Source organism: Oncorhynchus tshawytscha, linkage group LG02 (genome assembly GCF_018296145.1).
Source record: "Oncorhynchus tshawytscha isolate Ot180627B linkage group LG02, Otsh_v2.0, whole genome shotgun sequence".
Taxonomy (NCBI): Eukaryota; Metazoa; Chordata; class Actinopteri; order Salmoniformes; family Salmonidae; genus Oncorhynchus; species Oncorhynchus tshawytscha.
In genome coordinates, this window is record NC_056430.1 from 53998367 (window position 1) to 54011776 (window position 13410).

A 13410-nucleotide genomic window follows, 5' to 3' on the forward strand; every position below is an offset into this window, starting at 1 on the left:
TTGCTCAGGGACACATTATTCAATTTATGTTAGTCACATGTCTGTGGAACTTGTTCAGTTTATGTCTCAGTTATTGAATCTTGTTATGTTCATACAAATATTTACACACGTTAAGTTTGCTGAAAATAAACGCAGTTGACAGTGAGAGGACGTTTATTTTTTTGCTGTTTAGTAGCATGGAAAAATAATGTGTAGATGCTTTTTTCCAGAGGGAGGGTCCTGCCTGGGCTGCAGGACAGTTGTTGTCCCACAACTCCTGCATATCAACCATCAGCATCCAGGATCCAAACAACCCATTTTATAATGAAGCAATAAGGCCCGTGTTTGGAGGATATATCCTCCAAACACCGGATTCGAGGGTATTATCACTTTCATACAACGGGTTACCAACATATTCAAATAATGATTGACATATTTTCATTATGGTTAGAGCGTTGGACTAGTAACCGAAAGGTTGCAAGTTCATATCCCCGAGCTGACAAGGTACAAATCTGTCATTCTGCTTCTGAACAGGCAGTTAACCCACTGTTCCTAGGACATCATTGAAAATAAGAATTTTTTCTTAACTGACTTGCCTAGTTAAATAAAGATAAATATTTTCATTAAAAACTTCATTTTGATGAATTTATTCATACTATTTCATCCTTCCCCAAGACATAGTCCCCACACAAATCTAGGTTTGTGTGGGGATGGTCGTTCATTCTATCGGTTCAGTTGCCAGAGACGTGACCCAGTTGTTCAGATGTTCGTTCTAAATGTTCCATGGCCATACTGGCAAGCAACGTTCTTATCCCTTGCTTACAAGCTAGCCAACTTTGGTTAACTTACAGTGGTGTCAAAAAGTGCAGCCAGAATAACAGCAAAGTAGCTGCATTTGTTTAAGCTGTTTTATAGTGACATTTATTTGGATACGTCTATAACAATGAGCTAATGAGACGCGATTTCGCCTGGCATAGAACTTCTGCTCACTCGTCAGGACACTGTTGTTCAGAAGAGCTAGCCAACAACACAGCTGACACAAAGACTCATTTCATTTGACCATTTTGAAATTACATTTCTTTGTAAATAGCCATAAAAATGATGCCAGCTGATTCATGATTTCGACTGGCTGAGAAACACTGTCTGTCAGTCAATCTCGTACCAAGTCCCGACACGTTCATTACTATGGGACAGCTGGAGATCGAATTTGAATACTGAAACAATGTTGCAAATGTCGGAGAGACAGACAACACGGTTTATACAAATCTCCGCTGTTGAAAACTAAATGTTTGTCTAAAATAAATGTGAGATAATGTCTAGATGCTTTTTATAGTGGAGATCAAGTTTATAAATTGCTTGGCTGGGCTGATGAGACAGTGTAATGCATAGTCAGATGGAACAGAGTAAATAGGCATTTTAACATCATAGATTTAGTGGTGGTAACTTGTGGAATAGACACTGGCTGGAATGGGGTTTTAACCAATCAGCATTCATGATTAGACTCATCCGTTCTATAAATGGGAAATACACCATGGCTAAGGGCTGTTCTTAGGCACAATGCAACAAGGAGTGCATGGATACAGCCCTTACCCGTGGTATATTGGCCATATAGGGTTAGGGTTAGGGTTAACCCACAAACCCCAGAGGTGCCTTATTGCTATTATAAACTGGTTACCAACGTAATTAGAGCAGTAAATATACATGTTTTGTCATACCCGTGGTATACGGTCTGATATACCACGGGTGTCAGCCAATCAGCATTCAGGGCTCAAACCACCTGGATTATGATACATAATATAGTACATTTTGTCAGATATGCCATTCCAATAAAGTATTCTTCTTCCATACCAATCAATCAATTTAAGACAATAGGAAACTAATAAGTGGAGCAGTATAACTTGGATGTTCATTACTCTAGTGAGGTTGAATTATTGTGTGGTGCAACGTACAATTGGGCCAAAACTCAAGCTTCAATGTGAACCCTTCGTCATTCTAAATATAGCTGCTTTTTGTGCTTCTATGGAGGGATAAACGAAAATTCAAAGCAGCCTTCTCCAGATCCTCTCCTCACAATTCAGAGGGGTTTGTTATTCCACAATGGAAACTAATCCAGCTTTAACCTAGAAGACCAAATTAACCTCTAGGCTAGATCAGAATGTACAGATCCAGTCAAAGCCATCGGAGAAAAACCTATATAGGATGAATCTCAATTGTATTTCCTTGATTCATTGCATCCTCTCTCCGGCAACTTCTGTCAAAATGCATGGGAGGAGATGGCCTGAGTGGAGACACCTCAGACCTCCTCCAATTCGTATTGAGAAGTGGCGGCAGTTTCAACGAATGGTCTTATTATTTAGCCAATGCTTGAGCTCTCCCTAATGCAGAATAGGGAGAGGAAGATTGAGCATGAAAAAAGAGAGTGAGGAGCGAGTATGGGGACAGACAAAGATGAAAGATCTTTATATTTATTAGAATTCATTGTGGTGAAGAGAGGAAGGAAATAGCATCAAAGCAGAATGAGGACAGAGAGAGAGAGAGAGAGAGAGAGAGAGAGAGAGAGAGTGAGAGTGAGAGAAAGACCGACACAGACAGAGATGGATAGAAAGATAAGTATTTCACACCCAGGTTCTTACCAGTAAGAGTTCGATGGACCCCAGGATGTACATGGCCCCAGCGAACGTTGTCCCGAGGTAGAAACAAATGCCCACAGCACCCCCAAACTCAGGCCCCAGAGAACGGGAGATCATGTAGTAGGATCCTCCAGCTACAGACAACAAATAAATACAAACATTCTGTCAATGACATACTTTTTAATGAAATATTGTATACAAACAGCATCTGCAACTGAATTGATTTGGAATTATATGGATTTGGAATGATATATGCCAGTTTGCAGCATTGCCATAATTTTCAAATACAATTGCTTCTTTGAAAGCATCACTATATGTATACGTGATTTCCCTGAATTTAAATATAAATGACCCAAACCCTGCTATTCCCAAATCAGAGCAGGGTCATGTTCATTAGGGCACGCCAAAGAAAACCCCCAAAATGTTTTGCAACGGCAAACAAACATTTGCTTTTTTTAATGCACAGGTCCAGGCATAATAGCCGTGAGAAATACGGGTGCTGAGGGTGCTGCAGCACCGTCTGATAAAACAGCTCAAGCCTGTAATTTCCTCTCACCTCTGACAATCAAGTAGCGAGTCAGCCAGTGTGAGACGTGATTATTGGATACCATCTCTAATCATATTCACCTAGCTGTGTAAGGTTCATGTCGGGACCCAGGAGTCTGGACGTAACTAATATTATCGCGTTGCTAGGGCTACTGCACTGAATATGCATTTTGAGCCGAAAGGGAATTGAAGAGGAGGTACTATTCCCGACAGCGAACCCGGATGCCAACGCATGCTCACCCACCTGGCACGACTCCATTGGTAGCAATGGCACTCATTGAGATTGCAGTCAGCATGGTCTAAAGAGAGGGAGATGTAGAGAGAAAAGAACAGAGAGGGGAAATGGGACATTAGTATTGTGTTACATTCAATCTGTTTTTCAGGTGAAACACAAATGGGAGGATAGAGGACCGTGGTCTTCTTTGTACTTACTGACACCAATAAACACTATGTTCCGGCTTGTGCAGTTTCAGTTGAAAACCTTGTTAGTTTATAAGGACAACAGTGAATTTAGATTTGAATATTCTAATGTTCATGACTGGAAGTTTGATAGAATAACAACCCAGTGGGCTGTCAACAAAAGAGTCAACAAGTGATCGACAAGGCACATCCTCCCACCAAGCACATCAATCTGTCTGTTTGGCTTTGAGTGGAGATGTGACCAGATGCACCGTTAGGACATGGAACATTGAAGATCAGCTGTAGGCAGACATTTACTAAAGAACCAAGAGTATGGCAGCAAGGTAAAGGAAGTGTGTGTGTGTGTGTGTGTGTGTGTGTCTGTGTATATGACAGGGGAAGAGTGTGTATCTGAGAGAGAAAGTGAGTGATTTGCATGTGTTTAAGAGAGAGTGAGTAGTGAGGGAAAACTAGAGAGACATTTATGAGATTAAAATAAATCAAGTCATTAATATGTGTCTGAGAAAAAATATGGCTTTAACAGTAATAATATTTAATTAGCCGTGGTGTACTTCCTTAATGTCTATGTAGGCAGAGAGAGAGAGAGAGAGAGAGACACACACAGAGACAGACCGACAAAGACAGAAAGAGATATAACCCAGAGGACAGAAAGAGAGAGAGGTGTGTGTAATAACTAGCCTGTGAGAGGATGGGGGGTGGACGACTGTTAATGTTTCTTGTGAACACAGCTGTCTGTCTGGGTTAACAACAGTCTGCTCGACCGTGCCATATTACTCTCTTATCGGGTCATAATGAAGTAAGGCTCACTCTCTCTGAGGAGAGCAGATAAGACTAATTGTTTAAGTGGTTTATCTGATGTGGGCAGGCTGGAAAATACGAGGAAGAGGTAGTTTGAGGCCGAGTGAATCACTCGACACAGTTGTATGGGAACGTTATGAGAGGGAGATAGAGCACTTACTGACTGTGTCACCTGAGGAAACCTGTGAGGGACTCAATACTCGAGCCCTTCATTGTAACGCTTTCTACTTTTTATAGAACACTTTGCACTGTATAAGCATGACAGGATGATATAAATGAGCGGAGCCAACGTCATCAGAAATGTATTTTACGAAATGGGTGGGCCTCATTTTTAGGGAGGAGCATGGGCCAGACAGTGTGCGGTTCAGGGAATCACCAGAATTCATTATGCAGCTTTTAGTAAGAGACCATCTCACGTGGAGAAACATGCGATAACACTACTTCAGCTCTTTGTCGTCAACTTCAAAAGACTTGGATGCTTCCCGGAAGCAGACATAACAAACCCCACATCAGCAGACATAACAAGCCAGGTGGGATTGCAAATAACATCCAGACAAACATTATTTTGTCTGCAGAGGTATAAACATGGCAACATATACTAACCAACTACTAACTATTTGCTCTTATGCGTGTCAGTGCAATGATCTAATGATTTGTCACTGAATAATTATTAGTGCCTATGGCTTTTTAGGTGTCATATTACATATTTCTGACTGCATTTAGAAGATGGGTCTTGGTGGGTTTAAATTAAGTGTTACTAACGCAAAACAAACATGAACACAGCATAAGTATGAGATGAAGGCATTATTCCTATATGTCTGGGTGACGGAAGTTGCCCAATCTCTTCTCTGATTCTGAGTCTGCTATAAATCAGGATTAGGAATTATTGTGTTCATAAAACTTCCTCTCAGTATGTGTTGAATCTCTTTTGGTTTGCAATGGCTTCCATTTAGTTTGTGGTCAACAAAGACATTATTTACTGAGAGACGAAGAACAGAGTGACAGCAACAATGACGCCCACATTCCAAATCCCATATTGTCACGTGTGCTCCCTCTCCGGCCTCTAGGTCACCAGGCTGCTAGTTAAATTTTAGATTAACTAACTTCAAAGATGGGCGATACCATGTGGAGTTGCCATGGAAACGAGAAATGCCACCATCGTTACGTGCACCTGCGTGTCTTCAGACTCACCTGGACTCCATCACCTCCCTGATTACCTTCCCTATATATGTCACTCCCTTTGGTTCCTTCCCCAGGCGTTATTGTTTCTGTTTCAGTTTCATGTCCGTGTGCTGTTAGTGTTTCTTATTTTGTATTATGTTCCGTTTATTTTATTAAAACACTCACTCCCGGAGCTTGCTTCCCGACTCTCAGCGCACATCGTTACACATATTTTGATCAGCACGTGACAAGTGCAGCAGCCTCGTAGCTGAGCTCCTTTTCACTATGTAATTGTTGCGTCTTGGGTTTCAAGGAAAACATTCCCTTTAGTTTTTTGTGTAATACTGTAGCTATACGCTACGCTACATCCTGTTTGTTTGTTTTGATCAGCTGCCAGAGATGACAGTATGGACAGTTTTCTGTATCACCCCATTTAAATTGTACTTCGGCTGCTATGCGGCTGACACTCAACTACTTTTCTCCTTTCCCCCTTCTGACACCCAGGTGGCGACATGCATCTCTGCGTGCCTGGCAGACCTCTCAGCTTGGATGTCGGCCCACCACCTCAAGCTCAAACTCGACAGGACGGAGCTGCTATTTGGCCTGCCCGCTCCAAACCTCTCCATCACGGTGGACAACTCTATGATGTCCCCTTTTTCAGAGTGCAAAGAACCCATACATTCAACCCAAGGGCACAATGGTCACTGGGCACAAAAGGCATGGAATTGTTTAGGTTGCTTTACAGCCACACAAAGGGAATGCTGCCGGGAAATTCGACACATTATCAAGTGCTTGTCAAAATGTGAATGAGAGACTGATGAAGTGTGTACAGCCTACGGAAAAAAAACAAAGCAGAGCTAATGCCTTTCATGTAACTTTTTTCAAATTATCATTCGAGTTGCATCATGCAGCCTTAGAATACAGTAATTTCACTATTTGACATGAAGCTCCAATACCACAGACCCAGAACCACTGCCCTTCATTTGTAGTCCCAGTTTTAGGAGATGAAGGTAATATCCTTTCCAAAGGGCTTGTCCTATTGAGTGATTCTCAGACTTTGCTGGCATCCTGAGACGCCACAGTACCAACACGTCCCCTGGCTAATAAACAAGCCGCTAAAAATTACAATTACACAGCCGTTTAATCTGCCGGTTCTGGATGAGACACAACACAACACCGCTCAGCAGGGAGATTAACCATGGGACGAGCTGGGAAGTGCTACACAGAGAGTCCGGAATAATTGCAAATCCACATGTCCCTAACAAGCTAAGCCATCGATTCCATAGCGTTGCCGACAAGAAAAGTCCATTGGATTGGGAGCCGAGTGCCTTTTTGTGTCTTTGTGCCTCTGTCTTCTGAACCGGAAGCTCTGTGAACACAAGCACTAGCCTCAAAAGGGTCAAAATGATCTAGCTTCAGACTCATATAGAGTGGAGTTCCGATTGATTGTATCATCCAAGTGAAACTACAACTCCTTTGAATGACTTTGCTGAAGTCGTTCTGAAATTGTTTTTTGACAGGAAGTGGTTTGAACCTACCCTGAGAAAGGGAACTATAGCCATCATTATATACATTTACTAGACTTTTCAATGCCACAGAAGCGCAAGTTCATGGTCTCTATTGGAGAGTATACCATACATCAATCTATTGGAGCAGGTTCACTACTGACTGCATTGTCAGGTAAAGGTGAATGGAATGTCTTCTGTTTTTAGACTTATTAGCAAACATATGTGTGCTGAATTCCAAATCAACCCCTAACCCCTACATCCTAAGCACCCTCGTAGAGCTGAGAGTTGGATAGATATCTATGCATTATAGTAATTGAGACTCTCACAACTCAATCGCTGGTTGAAAACTGTTTTCTGCCCCTCCCAAAAGACAGAATTTGTACATAATTGGACCTCTTTCTGGGACTCACCCACAAACAGGACCAAGCCTGGCCTGTTGAGGAGTGACGGACTCTATCCTAGCTGGAGGGGTGCTCTCATCTTATCTACGAACATAGACAGGGCTCTAACTCCCCTAGCTCCACAATGAGATAGGGTGCAGGCCAGGCAGCAGCATGTTAGCCGGCCTGCCAGCTTAGTGGAGTCTGCCAATAGCACAGTCAGTGTAGTCAGCTATCCCCATTGAGACCCTGTCTGTGCCTCGACCTGGGTTGGGCAAAACTAAACATGGTGGTGTTCGCCTTAGCAATCTCACTAGGATAAAGACCTCCTCCATTCCTGTCATTATTGAAAGAGATTGTGATACCTCACATCTCAAAATAGGGCTACTTAATGTTAGATCCCTCACTTCCAAGGCAGTTATAGTCAATGAACTAATCACTGATCATAATTGTGATGTGATTGGCCTGACTGAAACATGGCTTAAGCCAAATGAATTTGCTGTGTTAAATGAGGCCTCAGGAGGTGGAGGTGTTGCTAACATTTATGAGAGCAAATTTCAATTTACAAACCCCCCCCCCCGACGTTTTCGTCTTTTGAGCTTCTAGTTATGAAATCTATGCAGCCTACTCAATCACTTTTTATAGCTACTGTCAGATCTTCCTGTCTGGGTTGGCGCCCCCCCTTGGGTTGTACCGTGGCGGAGATCTTTGTAGGCTCTACTCGGCCTTGTCTCAGGATGGTTAGTTGGTGGTTGAAGATATTCCTCTAGTGGTGTGGGAGCTGTGCTTTGAAAAAGTGGGTGGGGTTATATCCTGCCTGTTTGTCCCTGTCCGGGGGTATCGTCGGACGGGGCCACAGTGTCCCACGACCCCTCCTGTCTCAGCCTCCAGTATTTATGCTGCAGTAGTTTATGTGTCGGGGGGCTAGGGTCAGTCTGTTATATCTGGAGAATTTCTCCTGTCTTATCCGGTGTCCTGTGTGAATTTAAGTATGCACTCTCTAATTCTTTCTTTCTTTCTTTCAGAGGAACTAAGCCCTAGGACCATGCCTCAGGCCTGGCCTGATGACTCCTTGATGTCCCCAGTCCACCTGGCCAAGCTGCTGCTCCAGTTTCAACTGTTCTGCCTGCGGCTATGGAACCCTGACCTGTTCACCGGACCTGCTACCTGTCTCAGACCTGCTGTTTTCAACTTTCTAGAGACAGTAGGAGCTGTAGAGATACTCTGAATGATCGGCTATGAAAAGCCAACTGACATTTACTCCTGAGGTGCTGACCTGTTGCACCCTCGACAACCACCGTGATTATTATTATTTGACCCTGCTGGTCGGTCATCTATGAACATTTGAACATCTTGGCCATGTTCTGTTATAATCTCCACCCTGCACAGTCAGAAAAGGACTGGCCACCCCTCATAGCCTGGTTCCTCTCTAGGTTTCTTCCTAGGTTCTGGCCTTTCTAGGGAGTCTTTCCTAGCCACCGTGCTTCTACACCTGCATTGCCTGCAGTTTGGGGCTTTAGGCTGGGTTTCTGTACAGCACTTTGCGATATAGGCTGATGTAAGAAAGGCTTGATTAAAGGCTTGATTTGATTTGATCTCTTCTAATTGGCTGGGTGAGAAATAGCGCCATATCTAATCCTCTAAGATCTAGTGGCTAAGGAATAGGGGCTTCGGGTCGATTTGTAAATCAGAAATAGTTTTGCCTCAATGAGCTGCCAAGTTACTATGCAATCAAATGACAAATGAGGAAATTGAGTTAACACTTGCTTCAGCTATTATCCTTACTTTTCAACATGGGAAGGGAAACTTATTTTAAAAGAACAATCTGATTTTATGTTTATTTTCTGACCCAGATTGCATCTATTTCGCAGAAGGAGCACAGAACAAACCTACTGTATAGCCCAAATGCTAACTAGACTGTCTAATCTTTTTCAAGACAACAACATTTAATCTCAGGTTTGTTGTTGTCAATGTAAAACGCATAAGCCTCCACAGATACATGTCAACATCACTTTTCTCTAACAAGCTTTCCCAGATCGGGGCCATATTGCTAATGGTAATGCTCTCATATCATTAAATCCTTTTAAGGGCTTTGTTACCGTTGTATGCCATTTCAGTCCTAATTCTAAACCCCCTGAAACACATTTCATTATGTGTCCTTCCAACAAACCAACAACCATTGAATTAATTGAGCAAGTACAATATGGTGCTGGCTGTTTGAGATTTAAGATTTAATGTGAATTGTTTGACACAATTCCTTCTGATTCCTGCTTACAAGCAAAAACTAAAGCAGGAAGTACCAGTGACTCGTTCAATACGGAAGTGGTCAGATGACGCAGACGCTAAGCTACAGAACTGTTTTGCTGGCACAGACTGGAATATGTTCCAGGATTCTTCCGATGGCATTGAGGAGTACACAACATCAGTCACTTTATCAATAAGTGCATCGATGACGTCATCCCCACAGTGATCGTACATACATACCCCAACCAGAAGCATTGGATTACAGGCAGCATCCGCATTGAGCTATAGAGCAGATTTGCCGCTTTCAAGGAGCGGGACTCTAACCCGGACGCTTATAAGAAATCCCCCTATGCCCTCTAACAAACCATCAAACAGGCAAAGCGTCAATACAGAACTAAGATTGAATCCTACTACACCGGCTCTGACGCTCGGATGTGGCAGGGCTTGCAAACTATTACGGACTACAAAAGAAAGCACAGGCGCGAGCTGCCCAGTGACACGAGCATACCAGACGAGCATGCATGAGAGCACCAGCTGAGTACCAGCTGTGATGACTGTTTGATCACGCTCTCCGTAGCCGATGTGACTAAGACCTTTAAACAGGTCAACATTCACAATGCCGCAGGGCCAGATGGATTACCAGGACGTGTACGTACAGGTACAACTGGCAAGTGTTTTCACTGACATTTTCAACCTCTCCCTGACCGAGTCTGTAATACCAACATGTTTCAAGCAGACCATCACCACCCCAACAGATCCACAGATGACGCAATCTCTATTACACTCCACACTGCCCTTTCCCACCAAGACCAAAGGAACATCTATGTGAGAATGCTATTCATTGACTACAGCTCAGTGTTCAACACCATTAGTGCCCTCAAAGCTCATCACTAAGCTAAGGACCCTGGGACTAAACACCTCCCTCTGCAACTGGATTCTGGACTCATTGACGGGCCAGCCCAGGTGGTAAGGGTAGGTAACAAAACATTTGCCACACTGATCATCAACATGGGGGCCCCTCAGGGGTGCGTGCTTAGTCCCCTCCTGTACTCACTGTTCACCCATGACTGCCTGGTCAAGCACGACTCCATCATTAAGTTTGTAGACGACACAACAGTGGTAGGCCTGATCACCGACAATGATGAGACAGCCTATTGTGAGGACCTCAACATGATAAAGACAAAGATGATGATCATGGACTACATGGCTGTAGTGGAGCAGGTTAAGAGCTTCAAGTTCCTTGGTGTCCACATCACCAACGAACTATCATGGTCCAAACACACCAAGACAGTTGTGAAGAGGGCATGACAATGGCTATTCCCCCTCAGGAGACTGAAAAGATTTGGCATGGGTCAAGGTGCGGGGGGCTGCCATAATAGACATCCACGGTGCACAGTGGGTTAACTGCCTTGCTTAGGGGCACGCTGAGCTGTAGTCAATGAATAGCAGCACACAACAACAGATTTTTAACTTGTCAGCTCAGGGATTCAATCCAGCAACCTTTCAGTTACTGGCCCAACACTCTAACCACTAAGCAACCAAGTCTAGGTACAAAAGGCTTCTTTTAACAGCTTCTACACCCAAGCTCTAAGACTCCTGAACAGCTAATCAAATGGCTACCCGGACTATTTGCATTGACCCCGCCACCCCCATTTTTACCCTGCTTCTACTCTATGTTTATTGTCTATGCATAGTCACTTTACCTACATGTACATATTACCTTAATTACCTCAACTAACCTGTGCTCCCACACATTGACTCCGTTCCGGTACGCTCTGTATATAGCCTCATTTACTGTTATTTTATTGTTGCTCTTTAATTATTTGTTATTTTTCTATTTTATTTATTTATTTTTTACTTCAGTCTACTTTCTTAACATAAATACTTTTTTTCAAACTGCATTGATGGTTAAGGGCTTGTAAGTAAGCATTTCACTGTAAGTTCTGTACATCTGTTGTATTCGGTGCATATGACGAATAAAATTGGATTTGATTTGAAATGTATAAATGTTATTCAAAAAGGGCCATAAGCTGTTATTGTTCATTAACAAAATAATGACATGTCTCTTCTACAACCTATGTGAAGCATTGATGAGGAAAGGCATTTTCAATACTTTCGGATGTCAGCTGCCAGATTTGAAGACTTACTTCAGCGGTTCGCCCGCCACATCTCGCACAAGAGAACACACAACTTGTCCGTTAGTGTTGCAGTAAGACTGGCTGTGACCATTTGGTTTTTGGCGAGTGGCAGCACACAGCAATGTATCACTGCGAGACATAACCTAGGAATCTCAACAGTTTTCTGCAATTGTAAAAGAAGTGTGCCAGGCTACCTGGCATGTCCTGAAGGAGGATTTTGTTGCTCCTCCCTCTGTGGAAAAAAATGGCCTGAAATCACTAGAGAGTTTTGGGATTGTTGGATTTATCAGTTTTGTGCAGGAGCTGTCGACAGAAAACGTATTCAGATACAAGCAAGTACTAGAACAACTAGTGCTTTTTCGCAATGGTCCTGATGGCAGTCTGCAATGTAAAGCACCGCTTCACCATGATCTACTTGGGCACATATGGAGGGAGGGAGAAGAGGGAATCTTCTCGCAAAGCCATTTTCTCAAAAGTGGGGTTACAAGTTTATCAACTTTCAAAGCAGAATTACTTTCTCATTGTTCCTCAACTGCAGTGTATGATATACCCTTTTCTAGGAGTCTCTACTTTTATCCAATGTAAAAAAATATATATATATTTTTAAATGTTGCTACATAGGACTGAATCCAGGTGGTGGGTCACATTTGATAGCCTTCATGTTCCTGTTAAATACTAATGGAAACGCTTATTCTATTCAAAGGTTCTTCTGGTCTTGATGACGCCAAGATAATCTACAACTACCGTCATTCAAGAGCCAGAAAAATGTCAGATAACTGCTTTGGGATCCTTGCTGCACACGGTACATCTACCCCATGTTTCTTGACCACTTCACACCCACTGGGGACCTGCGTCCCGGAGAGTGAAGACAGGTGGTACACCAGCTTCCTGGACCCAAGAAACATGTCGGTAGACAGGGAAACCAGAGTTGCAGGACACACACTGAATGCATTTATTCCATTCCAGCCATTACAATGAGCCCGTCCTCCTATAGCTCCTCCCACCAGCCTCCACTGCAACTAACACTGTATGGTTGGTATGGTTTAACAGTGTACAAATGTGTAAAGGCTGACGCCGGACAGGAGAAGCAGGTACGGGGAGTCAGACATGTATATGGTAACAGACATAGAACAAGACAGGAACAGCGTCAGCACACAGGTAACACGGACATATGACAAACAATGCAGCAGAGGGGAACAGAGCTGGGGAACAGAGCTGGGGAACTGACACATATAGGGGAGGTAACAAACAGGTGATTAAGTGAGTCAAGGTGAGTTCAATATCGCTGAAGCGCTTGATGAGGGAAGGCAAGTGTGGGTAAATGATGGTGGCAGGAGTGCGTAATGCAGGGCAGCCTGCCACCCTCGAGCGCCAGGGGGTAAGAGCGGGAGCAGGCGTGACAAAAAGTTATAACAACCCCTGTATTTAAACAATGTATCCATTGTATGATAGTTTATTAACCTTGAAGAGAGATTAAGAAAAATAGCATGAATGAGGTCTGTAAGTAGAAGGGGATTTATTATTCAATCTGTACAGCTACACGCCCCGGGGACTCAGCCATTTTGTCAAGGCCTCGATTTTGGCAGTTGGCATGGAATTCAACATG

At 43.3% G+C, this 13410-nt stretch overlaps 1 protein-coding gene across 1 annotated transcript in view; it reads right to left on the minus strand.

Annotated features, from left to right (window-relative positions):
- Nucleotides 1-13410, minus strand: part of LOC112267067 (solute carrier family 12 member 5a) — a 301110-nt gene that overhangs the window by 59324 nt on the left and 228376 nt on the right. Inside the window, 2 exon segments of the mRNA XM_024445133.2 lie at nucleotides 2613-2743; nucleotides 3400-3454. Coding sequence (XP_024300901.2) covers nucleotides 2613-2743; nucleotides 3400-3454 — 186 coding nt within the window.